At 49.0% G+C, this 17,525-nt stretch overlaps 1 protein-coding gene across 7 annotated transcripts in view; it reads right to left on the minus strand.

The window, feature by feature from the left end:
• Positions 1 to 3,395: 3,395 nt before the first annotated feature.
• The window catches only part of NSMF (NMDA receptor synaptonuclear signaling and neuronal migration factor), a 53,501-nt gene continuing 39,371 nt past the window's right edge, over positions 3,396 to 17,525 (minus strand). For all 7 annotated transcript variants that reach the window (XM_074924102.1, XM_074924099.1, XM_074924097.1 and 4 more), the window contains 5 exons: positions 17,361 to 17,431; positions 15,137 to 15,216; positions 13,365 to 13,467; positions 12,915 to 12,990; positions 3,396 to 11,093 (listed from right to left, as the gene is read on the minus strand). In XM_074924102.1, coding sequence (XP_074780203.1) covers positions 10,996 to 11,093; positions 12,915 to 12,990; positions 13,365 to 13,467; positions 15,137 to 15,216; positions 17,361 to 17,431 — 428 coding nt within the window. In that variant the 3' untranslated portion in view covers positions 3,396 to 10,995. The remainder of the gene's footprint in view (positions 11,094 to 12,914; positions 12,991 to 13,364; positions 13,468 to 15,136; positions 15,217 to 17,360; positions 17,432 to 17,525) is intronic.

Raw genomic sequence — 17,525 nt, forward strand, 5'->3', positions numbered from 1 at the left:
CCCGCCGCCGGCCGCGGCACCGCCCCCGGGCCGCCCTCCGCGGGGCGGCGGGAGCGGGGCGGGCCGGGCGCCATGACAGGGCCGGCGGCCGAGGGCGGCCCGCGGCGGGGGGGCGGTCGCCGGCGGCTCGCTGAGGCCGTGGCCCGCTCCGCGCCCCGTCCGGCGCCGGGGCCGGTGTCGGGGAGATCCGCCCCTGCGGGGCCGTGGCAGGCGCTGCCCGGCCGGGAGAGCCCCGCGGCGGCCCCGGGAAGCGGCTGGGCTTTGGCCCGGGCGGTGTTACCGGACACGGCCTCGGGGCACGGCCGGCCCTGCCCCCCGGCGGTGCCCTCACCGCCCCCCCCAGGCCTTGGGGACAGGCCCCGCGGGGTCTTCAGCCTGCCAGGAGCCACCGCGACCCGCATCACCCAAAAACCCCTGATCTGCGCTTTCCCCCCATCCTGGACGGGCCCGTGTGGCACCAGCCGAGGAGGGGAGCGACAATCGCTTCTTGGGGTCCCCCAACATGAGCTCGGCCGTGGTCTGGGGAAGAGCCGGTGTCTGGGCATGAGCAGCCACGGCGGGCAGGGAACAAGCCAGTGGCACCGAGCAACGTCTTGTCGGGGCTGTCAGAGAATTATTTCAAGGAGAGACAAGTGGGGGCTTCCACGGCACACAGCAGCGGAGTGGGAAAGCATTTTTCCCACCAGCCTCGCTCTTGGGCAACGGCTGCTTGTTGGGCACAGAGCACGGGGAGAAGTGGCTTCTTCCCAGGCAGTGCCTGTTACCAACCGCCAGCAGGTTTCTTGGGGAAGTCTGTGCAATCAGGAAACCATCACACGACAGCTCAGGACTTTCCACGCCTCTGATAACCCTGAAATTCTCAGCCCGAGAGGTGCAGGGGACGTGGAACGCTGTGACGTAAATAACCTTTGGCCAGAACTTGCTGAGGTCCAGCCTGCCCGAGGGCTGCAGAGCCGCACCCCGCCGTGCCAGGCTGCTTCGACGTCGGGGATTTCACCTGCTTCAGCCGGGCTGCTGAAAACACAGGTGTGGGTTTACGGGAAGGAGCACCGGGCTGCTGAAAACACAGGTGTGTGTTTACGGGAAGGAGCACCGTATCCTGCTGACAAGGGTCTTACCTTTGCACTCCCAAGCCAGGACAGAGCAATTGCACCTTCTTCAAATGATACCTGTAAATGATACTATCAAAAATACTATTTTGTTGCCAAAGTTGCCTTTGTGCCATGAACTGTGTGCTGTGTGCCCCGAGGAGCTGCTCTGCCGAGGGCCAGCAAACCAGGGCTAAATGGAAGGAGGCAGGTCTCTGCAATTCAGCTTAAATAACACAAGGGTGATTTAAGGTTTACACATGACCCAGTGTACTCGGCTGAAGCACAGGTCCGTGATGCACCATCCCGTGTCCTGGCCCTTGCCAGGCCTCGCAGCGGGTGCCCGGGGTTGAGGATAAAGACCCAACATTTCCCCGCCTCTGGTGACTCATGGCTCAGGCACGTACAGAGCCAACAATGTGCCTTTGTATTCCAGAGATCTCAATGGATTTCACTTTCGTGGTCTTGTCTGGTTGGCTTTTGAGCCCGTGTAAAGCCCATAAATCCTGAAATAATGAATCCCACAGTTTATCTGCACCTGGTGCAAAGAAAACGCCTCCCTTTGTGGGGATTGAACCTGACATCTGCTAGTTTCACTGCATGCCTGCCTGCCTTTATAACAAAAAAATAAATCCAACCATTATTCATTTCCTCCCCTGCCAGTCAAGATTTGGGAGCCTTCTATCATTTCTGTCAACTGTTTCTTTCCTAGGCTGAGTCAGTGAAACAGCGTTAAAGACTGGACAGTGAAACTTGGCTGGCAAGCGAACATTTTGGAGCTAATCCCTTGCGTCACTGTATTTACACCCATGGTTAACACGGGAGTAGAGCCCAAGTTGCTAAGAGGCTCCTGGGAATCCTGTTCAGCGCTCATATTTTGGCACAAAAACAAATGCTCAATTACAAAACCCTGGTGTGATGATGGCAGGGGACAGGACCTGGAGGGGGTGATGGCAAGCACCAGGCCACAGCTGATGTGGGATGTGCCACATAGCACAGGTCCGCACCAGCTGTGGCACCGACCGCTTGCAAGGGAGGTGGGGGCTGGCAACGGTAGGATCTGCTGGGATGACCCCAAGATCAGCCAGGTGACAAGGGAACAGTGAAAGGGTTGGGCCCAGCAGTACTCAGAGACATATGATTTCACCTTGAACCCCCGTGAGACATCTCAGTGCCTCACCTTTTTACAGGGCAGAGCAAAACTCCACTTGCACAGCTCCTGCTCTGGGTTTGTGTCCATCACCATGTGTAACAAAGCACAAAGGGAGAGGAAAGAAAGCGATGGGTAGAAATAAGCCATTGTAACTGGGTTTCTGCAGCAAATTTGACTTTGCACCTTATGATGCTAATTTAAAAACAGGACAGTGCCAGCATGGCAGGGTTGCAGGATAGAGAATAAAAGCCACCTTTCTGAGCATCAGTGATGCTACAAAGGCCTTAGGGAAAACCGTGGCCAGGTCTCTGGCCAGAAACTGGCTGTGCAGTTGATGTTAAGGGATTAAAAGTGATTTCTGTCATCCATCACACTGCGGAGATGGAATGTCATGGCCTTCCCCACTGTGGTGGTAGCACATGGAGAAGAAGCAGAAATGAAGGCTGACAGATCCCAGTGCTGAAGAAAAATAAAGGCAAGTTGTCCAGCCTGTTTATCTTTGCCTTTGCTCAGAGGGGCTGCAGTTACCACATTTAATGGAAGGTGAACATGCATGTCACTGTCAGCACTGGAGCTAAAGGGGAAAATAACAGCTGGGAGTTCAAGCCAGACCTGCTCATGCTCACTTTGGCAATTAAGTCAAACAGACCTGTGATAAGGAAAGTGGCTTATCGGAATTCAATGCCTTCTACCCTCCTGGGGATCTGCTTTATTTTGGAGCTGGTCTGTTTGCCCCAGAGGGATTATCAGGCCTTTAGCCTCCCTTGCATTTCTCCAGAGCTGTTTCTCAGTGTCTACGATGGTGCTCCTCCCAGGAAAAGGCACAATGCTTAATGCTCGCTAAATTCCTTAGTGATTCAGTCCATGCTCACTAAGCTGCGGATACTGCTGGAACTGTGAATCACTCTGTACTATCCCTGTCACTGGATTTGTGCCTCTCAGATGGTCCCTTGTTTAAAGCATCAGGAGTTTTTACCTTCCTCGCCTCCCCTTTTAACTGCATCTGGGCCTCTTGCACCTCTGGGGCTCTGCTCTTGAGTTTCCAGCATTTCCCTCACCTGCCAGCACAGCAAAGCATCTGCCAAGTGGCATTTCATGGGTCGATATAAACTCGGCCAGAGAACACAACAAAAAGCAAACGAGAGAAAACCTGCTTTCCCAGAAACAGCTCTTTTTATTAAATCATGTCTTAAAACCTAGAAACATTCATGTATTTGAAACCTGGTTATCATACACGAAGCAGCAGATAGTCTCAGAGAAACATGTTAACAGAGGCAGCAGAGATGGCTGATGTCTCCTGCACCACGGCCATGCCCCACGCCTGGGCAGCAGGCAGCCAGCCAGAAACAGCCTCGAAAACCAGGGACAGGCCTTTGGAGTAACTTTCTTCTGACTTCTCTAAGGAACCAACCTGCTGGTCCGGGACCCACCAAGACCCTGGAGCTTACAATCTCTGTTTTCAAAACTCTCCATTAACTTTAAGACAGTTTTGGCCCCAAACCAACATGTCTCAGGTTGAGCTCTCTAACCCAGAGGTTCTGTTGGGGCCAATGTTTCAAGCTCCTTGTGCATCCGTTCTGCCTTCAGCTTCCTGCTGAGATGGGGTAAGCAGAAGAGGGACCCGAGTGCTCGGACCCACCACCACGTGTGGACCCAGCCTCGTCTGAGCAGCGTGGAGCAGCACAGAGGTACACAGCCATGCTACCCTGCACTTGAGTTTGATTTTGAAAGGAGCGGGATGCTGTCAGCTGCCTCTGAAGTCAGCTGAGAGCAGAGGCAGAATCAGACTATAGAGTGCTTTATCTTCACATAGTTTGTCAAATGGTTGATTACTATTTACACTTGGATGGTTTGGCGTCTTTTCCTTCTGTTATTTTGACAACTATGCTTCTTTCTTTTTCTTTTTCTTATTTGAGTGAAAGTAACTTTCTTGATTATCTCAGAGTTTAGGAGCATTACCAGATATAACCTATCCTTCTCAACAGTACCGGGTCCATTTTCAAAGCTTGCACTGTTACCTTTTTCACTTATTACTCACACATTACTCACAATAATGCCCCTATCACCAGCAGCTCTGCAGTAGCAAAGGGAGGGCTCACAACTGGGCAAAGGAGCTGGAAATGAAAATTGGTGCCTGAACTCCAAGGGGAAACAGTAAAGATCCCAAAAGCTCAGTTCTGCTGTTGCTTGGTATTGCGGCTGAAGTCACCCCAGTTCCAGGAATAGTGTTGTTAAAGAACAACAGGAAACACACAGTGGAAAAACTACAGAGCCTCTTCTTGCTCATTCGGTACACTGCCAGCCTGGTTTCCTGGGATGGGGAATACCAGACTTGCTTGGTTTCTTCAGTCATCCCCGTCTTAACACCTAGCAAAAGGATGTCTCATTCAGCACAGGGGCCAGAGGAAGCACAGGGGAGCAGGATCCATACTCAAAGAGCCTTGCTTGGCTGTACTTATCTCTGCTGCTTTTGGGGCATTTCAAATGTAAGGGCAAAGATACTCATCCTTGAATTCCCAGCTCTGTGCCGAGTTAAAAGGACTGTGTTTTCACACTAAAAAAATAGATTACAAGAAAAATTATCTCATAACCCCATGCTTTCTGTTGAAGCTTTCTGAATACCACCGGCATGCTTCTGTGCTGCAGTTGTCTCCCCAGGTAAGAAACGCTTCCCATGGACAAGTCAGCATGTCCCCTGCACACCCATGGGAGAAAAACACCACTCAAACACACTGAAACCCCACGGACAGCAGGAGCAGGCAGAGGCTGTGCCCGTAGGTTACTGCTGTACATACTCGTGAATCACGGGAGGGGCCACCCAGGAACAGGGATGAAAGTTTGGCTCCATCAGCTGCTCGGGGGGTCTCTGTGAATATACGTTCGCTTTGCTCAAGGCTTCGCAATGTGGGTGGAGAGTCTCCTCTGGCTAAAGCTTATAGGGCCATTACTGCTGTGATTAATCACCAGTTCATTTGGATGCTGAGGTAATAAAGACCAGAGTGCCCCATTAACTAACCAAATATAGCCTATATCAATGTAAGACACTCCTAGATGGGTCTTATCTGACCTCAAGTATGTCAATTTTAAGGATACTCTACAAGCAATACAATAATGTGAAAAATTATTAGGTTGTATTAGTTCTTTAAAATTTACCAAACATTTCTAGAAAAATGCAATTTACCTTCCCTTCAGATGGATTCTTTAAGTTTTATGTCTATAATGTTTATTCCTTCCAGTTTTAAGGTTTTCACACTGATTGGCAGTATGCTGGGCTGAATTTATTTCTGAAAGCAGCTTCTGGTTCCTACTGCTCTTCAACAGCTCATGCACAACCTTTGCAAGAGATTGTGCACTGGCATTTTAGGCAGAGACAGCAAACTCTGGTATCTTTCTATTAATCCTGCTGATTACACAACAGGATAACCTGGGAGTAACAATGATCACAATCAGGTTCATGGTCATTAAACCACCCATTTACTCAGCTCTATACGATATTATTAGCAGGCTGACTTATCAAAACCGTAACAATTTCCAGTTGACTTTGGCTTGTGTTTCCACAACTGAAAATTAAAAAGTAGTCCCATAGAAGATGCAGAAAGCCAGGGATACTCTGTGATCAGTGGGACAAAATACAGAATCACAAACAACTTTTTACAGATGGCATGGAAAATGCTATTGCCGGTCACTGTCCCTTGGGAGGATACTGCATGGTGTCCTTCGGGAAGGGCTGGCTGTATCATCAGCTCCAGGGACTGTCACAGCAAAACCCAGAGTAGAGAGCGATTCAGCTTTACGTGTACCTGCAAATCTGTGTCCCAGTATGGGCAGCATGGCCCCATCACTCCAGGAAGGATGAGACAACCCAGCGCATCCTCTGATGCATGGTTCTGGCAACATGTGCCAATTGGCAAGGGAAAGATTTTTTTTAAAGTCATACAGTAACATACCTTATTCTGCACCAATACATTAATAATATGTGTGACCTTTAAACTGGGTTTTGATGGGTTCAACATTTACACTTACACCAAGAGAGCAGAGCAAGCCTGTCGTTCCACCTCCTGTCTGGTCTGGGATTAAGGACATGCTCCCATCTCCAGATCCCGCCAGGCTGGCTATTTAAAATCAGCATTTTCCATTCTTTCAACTAACCCCACTTCTGTTGGCTGAAGGTGACGAAGCAGCGTTTGCAGTCACTCTGCCAGCAGAGCCCTGGGAACAGGAACTCCCTGCCACAGGTCACTAACACAGTCACGTCCCGAAACAACAGCAGTTCTTTGTGAAATGGATGTGTGCCAGGAGCCAGAGACGCTCACACAGCGTGGACGACAACCAGAACGCTGCCTCACGCTTTACCACATGTGGCAAAACAAGTGAGGGCAGCTGAGGGGGAGCGCCTCCCCCAGACCACGGGAAAGACCCCGTGTGTGAAGAGATGACGCGAAAACACACACACACATACTCCAGAAGCCCCTGGAGCAGGAAACCTGTGCTGAGCGCCAGGCAACAAGTCCAGGCTGAGAAACAAAGAACAAATTCATTTCCAGAGTCCCCTCCGCAGAGGCAGAGCAGAGCCCTGCCATGGGCCACGGCTCAGGCAGCTCCAGAGGCACTTGGAGGCCGAAGCAGGTGGGATCCCACGGATGCACACAGCAGAGTCCTCGCATGGGGCAGGATGAGTTGGCTGGTCAGATGTTTTGCTACAGCTGCAAGGATTTGTCTGGGGGTTTTTGTTTTGGTTTTTTGTTTTTTTTTAATGAAGGAAGGGATTATCTGATAACTCATTTATTTCCCACCCCCGGCCTGGAGTGCCACTGCAAAGGGAAGTTGGTGGCTGCAGCATGAGGAGGGGTGCAAAAAACTGCATCTCAATTTTCTACTGATTTCTATGTCCCTCAGGTAACCTGAATTTTCTTCTTCCCTTTCCTTCCAAGCCAAATGAGAAAAAAAAAAAGAGAAAAGCCTCTCTGGAAAACCCTGTATAAGACAAGCAATACATCCAAGAAGACAACCCCCACCAAGCCTCTACAGCTGAGCTCCTATTCTCTACAGGCACCAGAGAATATGGTTGGGAGCTGCTCTGAGGGTGTGAGCCAGTCCGAGGGGCAGCAGACTGGACAGCTGAGGCACGCATTGCCCACCCTTCTCTCCTGGAGGTGACAGTCCCAGCCCAGGCCATAACACAACGAGCAGAGCTCTCTGCTGATGTTCATCAGGCCAGGCACAGGGTTTGAGGTCACATCCAATAGTGCCTCATAGCCAAAGCAGCAGGAATTGGGTTGGCACCCAATTTAGCTATTCCAGTTTAATCTGCTTCCCTCCGGGGTTAACCAAGTGCCCCCATTTCTCCAGCAAATCCAGACCACACAGGATCTGCAGCAGCAGTTCCCTGTGGTGGGACAGGGCTGGGATCCTCTAACAGAGCAGGCGGGGACAGCTCACCCCCACCCTAAGCTGCTCGCTCCAATTACCCTGAGGAGAGGTGAGCTCCACCCAGCCCGCTTGGACTCACACGGCAACACGCTGGCTTCAGGGCTTCAGCCAGGCACAGTCCTCGAGCAGGCAGCTGAAAGCAGCAGGTACAAGTGGAACGACAAATTGTGCTGTGGCCTCAGCTGCCCCAGGCAGAGATCCCTGTGCCCAGGCCTGGCCTCAACACGCCCCGAGAAGAGTCTGCCGAGGTGCTGGGGGTGAGGAACCGGTGCTCGGGATGTGCTGGCCATAACCATGCTCCACGCTGGCGCCCAGTGCCCACCCAGAGGTAATCCTTTACAGGCTAGTCCAACTGACGAAGCTACAGGCTCTATTTTTAACTCTAAAGTTTAAATAATTACATTTTGGGGTTTTTTTTGCATCCTAACCTCTGCTGATCCCTTCCTTTCCCAGCAGCCACTTGAAAAATTCAACCAGTTAAAAAGGGGAAGAAATTTGTTTTCCTCTTTCAGAAATGGTTAACTTCAATGATGCTATTTGCACAAAGGACTTTAAACATCAAAACTCTATTGTCTTTCCAATCACAGCTTTAGGAGTATTTCATCTCTTTATAAAGTCAAATGAACGCTACAAAGGAAATAATATGCTCATGTCATAACCATCACAAACTATGAGGAGTATAGATCTTTGGAAAAGAGAGAAATGCATTCATCGTTTGTCATTATACTATACTACAGTCAACTGCACCAGTAAAACAGTCCATAATGTTCATTCAAACATACATCTTCCTATAGAAGTTATGCAACTGTACAATCTACCTTTCTACTTTGCACCCCTAGTTCTACAAGTGGTTAATGAGGATAGATATACAATAGTTCTACAGAGAAATCACTGAAGTGGATACATAAATGGGCCCTTTCGGAGTTAAATAAGATTTTCAATAGTTCCACAATGCTACATTCATGCTACCAAGTTCACTGAATTGGGATTTTACTTTAGAAAAGAGAAAGAAAGAACAGTTTGTCTGTCTCCAGTTAGGAGCATAACCACAGGAGGTAAAAGGGTCAGAAAGGAGAGAGTTTTGTGTCAGCGTTTTAATCTTGCCACTACCATTTCCTTCTCCAAGTAACACAAGACTTTGTGCTTTCATTGCACCTACAACTCCCACCTCTCACAAGCACAGCTGGCGGAAGCTACCATGCTAAATAATAGAGAATTGGCATCAATTTTGTTTTCTTTTTTTAAATCTGGCATTTTCTCCCAAAAGCTACAGATGGGTGCCTATTATCCCCTTCACTACAAGTCTAGAAAACATGACTGAGTCAAGAGGGTAAGAGTCCAGCCCAGGATGAGATGTAGCCCCAAACCTCAGCAGAGCAGCTTCCCAACAGCTCTGAACCAGAGGGGGAGGCAACAGCCCTCACCTGTTTGGTTCAATATGTTGTCTTCAATTACTTTAAACCATCTCTCTCCACCTATTTCTCTCCTTACTTACTATATGTACATTATTTCTTCACAAGTTTTGCTATAAAACTGCTATAAATGTACAGGGTTCAGCAGTTCTAGCCAGAGGCCTGCTCCCCAAAATTACAACCACAGATATGTCACGGGGGAAGGAGTACTCTACAGATCAGAACAACTAGTTCTTTTTTAAGTAGTTAAAAGAAGATTTGTACATATATTTTCCTTCACAATCAACTAATTTTAGATACCAGGAAATCAGGAAACCAAGGAAATCCTTCCCTGTTACATCTCCACTTATAAAAGAAATTACTTGTATCACCTCCCAGAATTGCCAGAGTGACCTATGCAGACTCTAAGTAGTAGTTATCCTCTGAACAGGAAATTAGATGAAAAAAACCCTTCCCAAAACAAAAAGCAATCCCTGACCTAAACAAACAAAAAGTAAACATATTCCAAAATATATCCTCAAATATCAAGTACAAATCTGGGTTCTCAAACCACGGCTGCTTGGACAAAGCTCTGGGTTTACTCTGTCCTGCACAGAAAGGGATGTGAGCAGCTCAGACCAGTGAACAGGTCTTTTTAGCATTGGAAAAAAGGTGGTTTATGCACAAACAACTGGCAATCGAGTGAACATAGGGAAGATTCAAACTCATGCTACAAACCCGTGCTGTATTCCTCCAGAAGCAAATGCCTCAGCAAACAGTCTCCTTGGAGGGTTTCCGATGGCCGTGTAACCATGCTGCTCCACACAGCAGACGAGAAAGAGAACTTGTCTCTCGACACATAGCAAAACACTGGCATGAACAGGTAATTACCATGGCTATTAATTTCTAATTCATTTTTATATCATAGTGAACCTGACAGAGGTTTCTCAGCCAGGTACCGTATTTCTAACCTAAAGTATTTCAGCAAAACTAAAGTCCCATAGTTTTGCAAGCAGCAAGATAGAAAGTAACAAAGTTGTGTCTAATTGGAGGAGAAATTTACATCCGTGAGAGCAGGTACCATTAGTGCCACACAGCTACTCTGACAGTAACAACCAAACCGGAGTAATCAATGCAGCAGACATGCAGGGTCTGCTAAGTTATGTTAAAACCATGTTTGCTGGTGATTAAATATGTCTACAGAAGATATATTACCATTTTGAATATATTTTCAAGCAGACCAAAAATACCTCATCTATTGGTTACTGGTGTGTTATTTTTAACTAATTCAATATTGGGAGGGATTTTACTCCCCTCGCTATAAAAATTGCACTTATTTTCTATTAAACAAAACAAAAAAAAAGGGTTAGATTTCAATTCTATATTCCAGTATATATTCACATTGAAACTGGATCGTCTGGATCTAAGCTCGCAGGAGTGGGTGTAGCAGTCCTTGCTCTCCAAGATCCGCAGAACAGAAGGTCCCATCAGTACACACCCCTCCTCCCTCTGTGCTCTGGTCACTTCTTCACTGTAGTGCATGGGTAATTGATTTTTTTTTTTTTTTTTGTAAGAAAACCTGAGCTTCAAAAGTCTTTAAAAGGACCTGGAATCAAATCTGGCCCATTCTGACCCAAAACAGCTCAGTTCTGCAAGGAACTCCATCCTGTCCTCGTTTCACACAGCTCCTCCTGAGACACCACGGCTCTGACCTGAGGCGAGCGAGGTGCCAAACCCTTTCCCTCCAGTCTCTCTTGACCCAGCAGACTTTCCTCCCGACACACTTCCGAGGGCTCCTTCTTCCCTCCCTTTAGCACTGCTGCCTCCTATAGGGCTTTGAAGGGCTCCCTGTGCCAATAAAAAAGTCTCTCTGCAACAAGCATGACTTCTTGGACACCGGTGATCAACTTCCTCTTGCAAAGTCTTCTCCAGCTCATAAAATGTCATCGTAATCCAATAGTTTAGAGTGCTGGCGGGTCTTCCAGAGGCGGTAAAGGCGGAAGTCAAAGTAAGTCTCAATCATTTGCTTACCTAGGAGAAGTGAAATGAAGCAGAGGGGTTACACCCTGCAGCACAAGGGAGAGATGCGAGAGGCTGCAGCAGCAAAAAAACCCTAAACCCACCTATTGACAGAGGCACAGGAGAACTCATCCATGTGCCTCATCTGGAGAGCGCCAACATTCAGCACCTACCTAGGGCACGTGAAGGTGCTCACAAGAAGCAAACACCTCTTAGACATCCTCAAACCATGAAAAGCTCCTCATAATCCCCCGTCAGGGTTTGTCCATGGGGCTGGGAACTGAGCACAAAGTCTGTCTCCAGACTCTGACCTCTCTGCACTGACTGTGAAAGGAGGGGGTGGGGCAGGGGCTGCAGAGGACCAGACAACAGCTCCAACAGCCTGCACAAGGCAACCTGGAACAGGGACTTCAGGAAACTACAAAGCAAGATTAAACTCACTGCAAAGATTTGTGAGAAACATTAAAAATAATTAACATTGAAAATTCAATAATTTTTTTTTTTTAAAAATTAACATTAACAGGCTGTCTCTGTCCTGCAGAGCTGTCTCTTCTCACAGCAAAGAGCTCAGCAGGACACATTAAAGCAGGTTCTGCACCACTGACACCTCAGATGGAAGGTGGGGGGTGTCTCACAAGGCAGTCACAGACCAAAAGCCACGCATGGGGCTGGCGCTGGAGGCAGCGAGTGCATTTGAAAACACAAGGGCAAACAACCCTGGACCCTGAGACAAGGGTCAAGGAAGGGATTTTCGCTTTTGAGGCCTGATTAAGATTAGTTTCAGATGACTTTGCACAGGATTAGAGAGGGTACACTATTAGCGTGTCCCAGATTGATCAAGGGGATAAATTCAGATGTATTCTTCAGCCCAGCCTCCTGGAAGATCACTGGGTGCATGTGCACAGAACCCGCTGCCTTGCCTGCCAAGCTGCATGTGAACCCAGGAATTTCCCTGCAAGTTGCTTCTTGGCACATGTGTTGGGCCCATTTGCTGTGGAATCTGTAAAGCCAGGTCCAAACCCTGACAGGACACGCACAGAGAACTCTGGGCAGCACAAATGTGTTCAACTCCCTTGCATTCCTGTGACAGTAAGTGGGAGTTAAGAATAACCACCCATCAGTGCTGATGCCAGCTGTGAGCAGCAGACAAAGTATCCACAGTGCTCATAGCCTAATGCTGCATGGTTTTATCTTCCAAGAGAACAAAGTACCAAGGACTACAGCAAAGGTAAAATAAAAAGGGCAAATTCAGAATATGCTGCTTATGAAACTGCACCCATAGTTACTGACACTGACCAAAGAACAGGAAAAATTTTTAGCCCCCTGAAATATCTTGAGCTACAGGCAAAAAAAAGCAAAGCAGACTGAGATGCAGAATTGCACTAATGGGCTATATCCCAGCCGCTTGTTGATGACACGACTCACTTGGTACCAGTGGTTTGGGTCCTGGAGAAGAAACCCCTGCACTTGGTTACAGAAAAGGTTCTGCCCCCATATGCATTTTTCCCATGGACTTCACATGCCCGAGTAATATGATTAATCTCATAAACTCAGTCTGGAAAGCTGCCTACTATTTAGGCTACTTTGCCACTTCCACTAGCCTGGGAGAGGGCTCTGCAGCTTCAGGCACAACAAACAGGATAGATGAAATGTGAACGTGGAGGAATTGCAAGGGGAAAACCAGGTCCAGCAACTGTACAACACAAGGTGTTACAAGCAAAATGAAGACCATGGCAGGACTTAAGGGAGCTCACAATTGCTTTTTCAGGAAGATGTCCACTGAAGGAGGCAGGCTGATTAGGAAGGTGTATCTTTGTACAGAAAATAAATTACCTTGAGCTGATAGTTCAAGTGGAGACTCAAAGGCAACCCTATAAGGATTCATTAAGTTTTTCAGATTCTGAAATAGCTGAAAGGAAAACATATCAAGAGTTAGCAGCTGAAAACAAAGATGGACTCCAGGGGACCCAGAATTGCCCATACTTGTTCCCTACCTCTAGAAAACCTTCCCCTCATGTCCTTTAAAACATCTAGCTCATCAGTAAATAAAGCGCTTTGAATGGCTGTTCTCCTTAAACGCTTCAGTATTCCATTCTCCCCTGCCCTGTGGGGAAGGCTCAACCCATGGGGTGGTTTGCCCTTTACAGCCACTCATGGACAGGATGGCAGCACGCTTCCCACGCAGCAGAAGAGGAAGGTTTAGTTCACAGAGTGGCTATTGCCCCCTTGGGCTTGGTGCTACTCAGCAGATGCTCCCAGAGAGGCGACCCAGGAAACTATTACCTTCTCCCCATTGGGGTTTCCAAGAACATAGCAGCCCATGATGTGAATGATATTTGGTTCGGGATTGACTTTACTCATCAGCCGGCTCAACCTCTTCCAGAAGCTGGAATAAACAGAGAAAAAGCAAAATACGTAATTTCAAAAACCCCCCAAAACCCCAACGACCTCCTCATATGCACGAGTAATCACAAGAATGTGTGTGCATACAATCCTCAGAGGGGGCCTGAGGCTTGTAACCTGAGAAACTGTTCAGGAAGAGCCATTGGTTCTTAGACAAGGAAGAGCAGGGCAGAGCAAGGGCCTGAGGAGCAGGTCTGAGTCGTGTGGTACATAGAAGGAGAGGCCCACTGAACCAAGGAAGCTTGAAGGTGAAGAGAAGGGAGCAAAGTCCACCAGGAGTGCTTTGGGACTGACAGTTTTAGTTTTACTAAGCATCCTCTTCTTGTAGCAGTTCCCTCCAATTTCCCCTTTCCCATTTCTATCAGTTGCCCTTTATAAACTGAGTGTTGTTACCAGTGCACTGGCTCATCTCCAGAGCATGAAACCTGCAGAGAACCACTGGAGAGGTGCTTGTTCTGCATAGCCAGAGACACACCACCAAACCAGGCTGTTCCACATCAGCCAGTGCTTGGTGCTGCTCACCAGTCAGACCCACTTTACATTTTGTGACTACTGACCAGGCACACTGCCTAAGCGACATGAAACCCAACCACCTCGCCTCCTGTGCAGTGGGTTACAGCAGACTTCTGCTGGGCTCTGGAGCCCGGCGGTTCCTCTGTGGGGTTTGCAATCAGATCATAGCCCAAGTTTTTCTCAGGACTGCCTCCCAGGGACATACAGGTTGGATGGAAACATTCATTTCCAACGACCCAAGTTTTCAGTTGTTTATTTACAGCTTTTTGAAGGTCCCTGAATTACAACTCTGGACCTGGCGATGCCTGGAACATGTTCAGAAGCGTGTATGTGCACATGTGCTGAAGAGTTTTATTGACAGTGTTTGTGCCAGAGCATGAGAGCGCTGAACAGATGTTGACTTTAATCCTCAGTTCTCATGCCAACAAAAAGTTGTGTAGGAAGAGGTTGGTATACATCCTCTCCCCCACAACGAAGCACTGTTAGCCAAGTAGGTCTGATCCAGCACAAGCGAGCAGGCAGCAAAACAGGCAAAGCTTAGCTCCCTGCAAGAAGCAGAACTGCCTCAACAACCCCAGCTGACAGGCTGGCATGTGTGCGAAAATCCTCCTCAGTAACGTGCTGGACTTTGAGCAGGCTTTGCAGAGACAAATTCCATTCCCCCCTGCAATTAGGAGGTCAGTTACTGGAGGACAGCTGGGAGGGGAATGGTTTCGATTCCTGCCACTAGTCGCCTGCTTAGAAATGCTATCTCAGCCACTTCTGAGTAACACAGGCACGAGGTGCATGTTCTGGTTTCTGGTCAGCAAAACCTTTGTTAGGAGAGGAAATATATATTTTCCTTTTTTTCTTGTGATAGTCTCTAGTCCAGAGACACATTAAACAGCACATAAAAGCATAAATCTCCTGGTGACCTGTCCCAGGGCCACACCACCCCAGGGACGAGCTCAGCTCTGTTGCCTTTGCAACTCCCCCCAAAGGACCTGTGAGCTGCTATTAGGTCCCCCCTTAGCCTCTTCTTCCTCTGACCAAGCCACCCCAGCTCCCTCCACCTCTTCTTCTAGGCCGTGTGCTACAAAAAATGAGCAAACTGAGCAGAAAAATGCTATCAGAGTGCAAAACATAACACAGCCACTCACAGGATCATATCTTCCTCCTTCTCCACTTTGGCGAAAGTGGCAACTTTGTTCTTTAACAAGTATAAGTGACCAGGACCTCCCTGCAAGAGAGAGACAGACAGATGCAAACCACTTTGCGGAGGCCTTGAAGAAACAAACCCTGGGTATGTTTCTTGTCCTGCACTGCCATACCCAGAAGGGCCACAAGGAAGCAGAGCAGACACGCCAGGCTGGCACTGCTGCTGCAACCTCCGAGGCAGACACCCCAAGGCCTTGCTCAGGAAATATTCACATATGGAGAGTGTGTGTGTGGGGTGGATTCTCTGTTTTTTACTGTGGTATGCCCACCTCATTCTAGAAAAGCACAATAACAGACAAAAATCTTCATTGTGGGTGGCTGGAGAATAAATGGGAAGACGAGAAAGCCCCTTTCATTTGGGGATGCTGGGGGACTTGCCATGGCAGGCAGATGAGAAGCTGAGCAAAGCAGGGTAAGCAAGGCAAGAAGTCACAGAATCACAGAATCATTCAGGTTGGAAAAGACCCTTGGGATCGAGTCCAAACATCAGCCCTACCCAAACGACCCTTAAACACACCCAGGGATGGTGACTCCACCCCCTCCCTCGGCAGTCTGTTCCAATCTCTGACCACTCTTTCTCTGAAAATTTTTTTCCTAATGCCCAGCCTGAACGTCCCCTGTTGCAGTACTGGACTTCAGCAGTAGCAGACATAAAACAATTGAACACAACATCAGGGAAATTTTCAGGTCAGTGTGCTGCAAACTCTGCTATTCTGCAGCGTTAGGCACGTGGGAGGGAGTTCAAGTTTGGTTACTGCCCGAACTTCTCATTTCAAGGTTCCCTGCACAGCTGGCGGGGAACTTCGAACCTGACCACCCAGAGGAGCAAGAGACTTGGCAAAGAAATCCCCATCAAGCCCCAGATCCAACTGGGCTGAACCTGTCCCATCCCCAGCTGGGCCAGCCCGTGCCCTGCCCCCTCTCCCATGTCCGCCCCTGCAGCTCTGGGCTGAGCCACAACACACCCCACTGTCACCCAGACTGAACCTGCACAGAAACCAGAACCATCACATCGCAGGTGTGAGTTCCCTTCTCTGGCATCCTCCTACTGAGGTCTGCACTAATGCTGGTTTGCCTCGGTTTCCTTGAAAGCAGCCCAGCTCTGGAGTTGGCCACAATAAATCAGATTTTATTTCCTGCTGTCACAGCAACTTGAGAGTGCTTGGTGTCTGGGGAAATGAGAAGTAAAAGCCATACACATGCAGTTACTTTAACAGAAAATGACTTTGGAATACTGGTTCCTCTATGTAGTTTTCCCTGTAAAAAAAGACAAATTTGTAACAAATTTTTCTTTGGTAGGGAGGCTCTGCAAAGAGACCTGGCCAGGCTGGAGCGATGGGCTGAGGCCAACTGGGGGAGTTTCACTGAGGGCAAATGCCGGGGGCTGCACTTGGGCCACAACAACCCCCAGCAGCGCTACAGGCCTGGGGAGGAGTGGCTGGAGAGCTGCCAGTCAGAGAGGGACCTGGGGGGGTTGATCGACAGCTGGATGAACGTGAGCCAGCAGTGTGCTCAGGGGGCCAAGAAGGCCAATGGCATCCTGGCTTGTGTTAGCCATAGCGTGGCCAGCAGGGACAGGGAAGGGATCTGAGCCCTGTGCTCGGCACTGGTGAGGCCGCACCTCGATGAGTGCGTTCAGTTTTGGGCCCCTCACCCCAAAAAGGCCATTGAATGACTCGAGCATGGCCAGAGAAGGGCAACGGCGCTGGGGCAGGGTCTGGAGCACAGGTCTGCTGGGGAGCGGCTGAGGGAACTGGGGGGTTTAATCTGGAGAAGAGGAGGCTGAGGGGAGACCTCCTGGCCCTCTGCAACTCCCTGCCAGGAGGGGGCAGAGAGGGGGGATGAGTCTCTGGAGCCAAGGCCCCAGCGCCAGGCCCCGAGGGAATGGCCTCAAGCTGCCCAGGGCAGGGTCAGGCTGGCTCTGAGGAAGGATTTCTGTGCAGAAGGGGCTGTTGGGCGTTGGAATGGGCTGCCCAGGGCAGGGGGGGAGTCCCCGGGATCCCTGGAGGGGTTGAAGAGTCGGGCTGAGCCAGCGCTGAGGGATTTGGTGGAGTTGGGAACGGTCAGGGGGAGGGTCATGGTTGGGCTGGAGGAGCTTCAAGGGCTTTTCCAACCTGGATGATTCTGGGATTCAAACCACCCAAGCGCTTAGCAGCTTTCATGTACCTGGCAAAATATCAGCATCTTCCAGATTTTGCAGCCTTTCCGATAAATGTTAAGCTTCTTCTCTATTTCCTCTGCAAAAAAATACATTGGAAGAGATGAACCATGGAGGAAATTAAAAATTAATCTTACTTTTTCTTGCTTTAGTTCTGAAGGGAAGAGGCTGAG

The sequence above is a fragment of the Athene noctua genome, chromosome 20 (assembly GCF_965140245.1).
Source record: "Athene noctua chromosome 20, bAthNoc1.hap1.1, whole genome shotgun sequence".
Classification (NCBI taxonomy): Eukaryota; Metazoa; Chordata; class Aves; order Strigiformes; family Strigidae; genus Athene; species Athene noctua.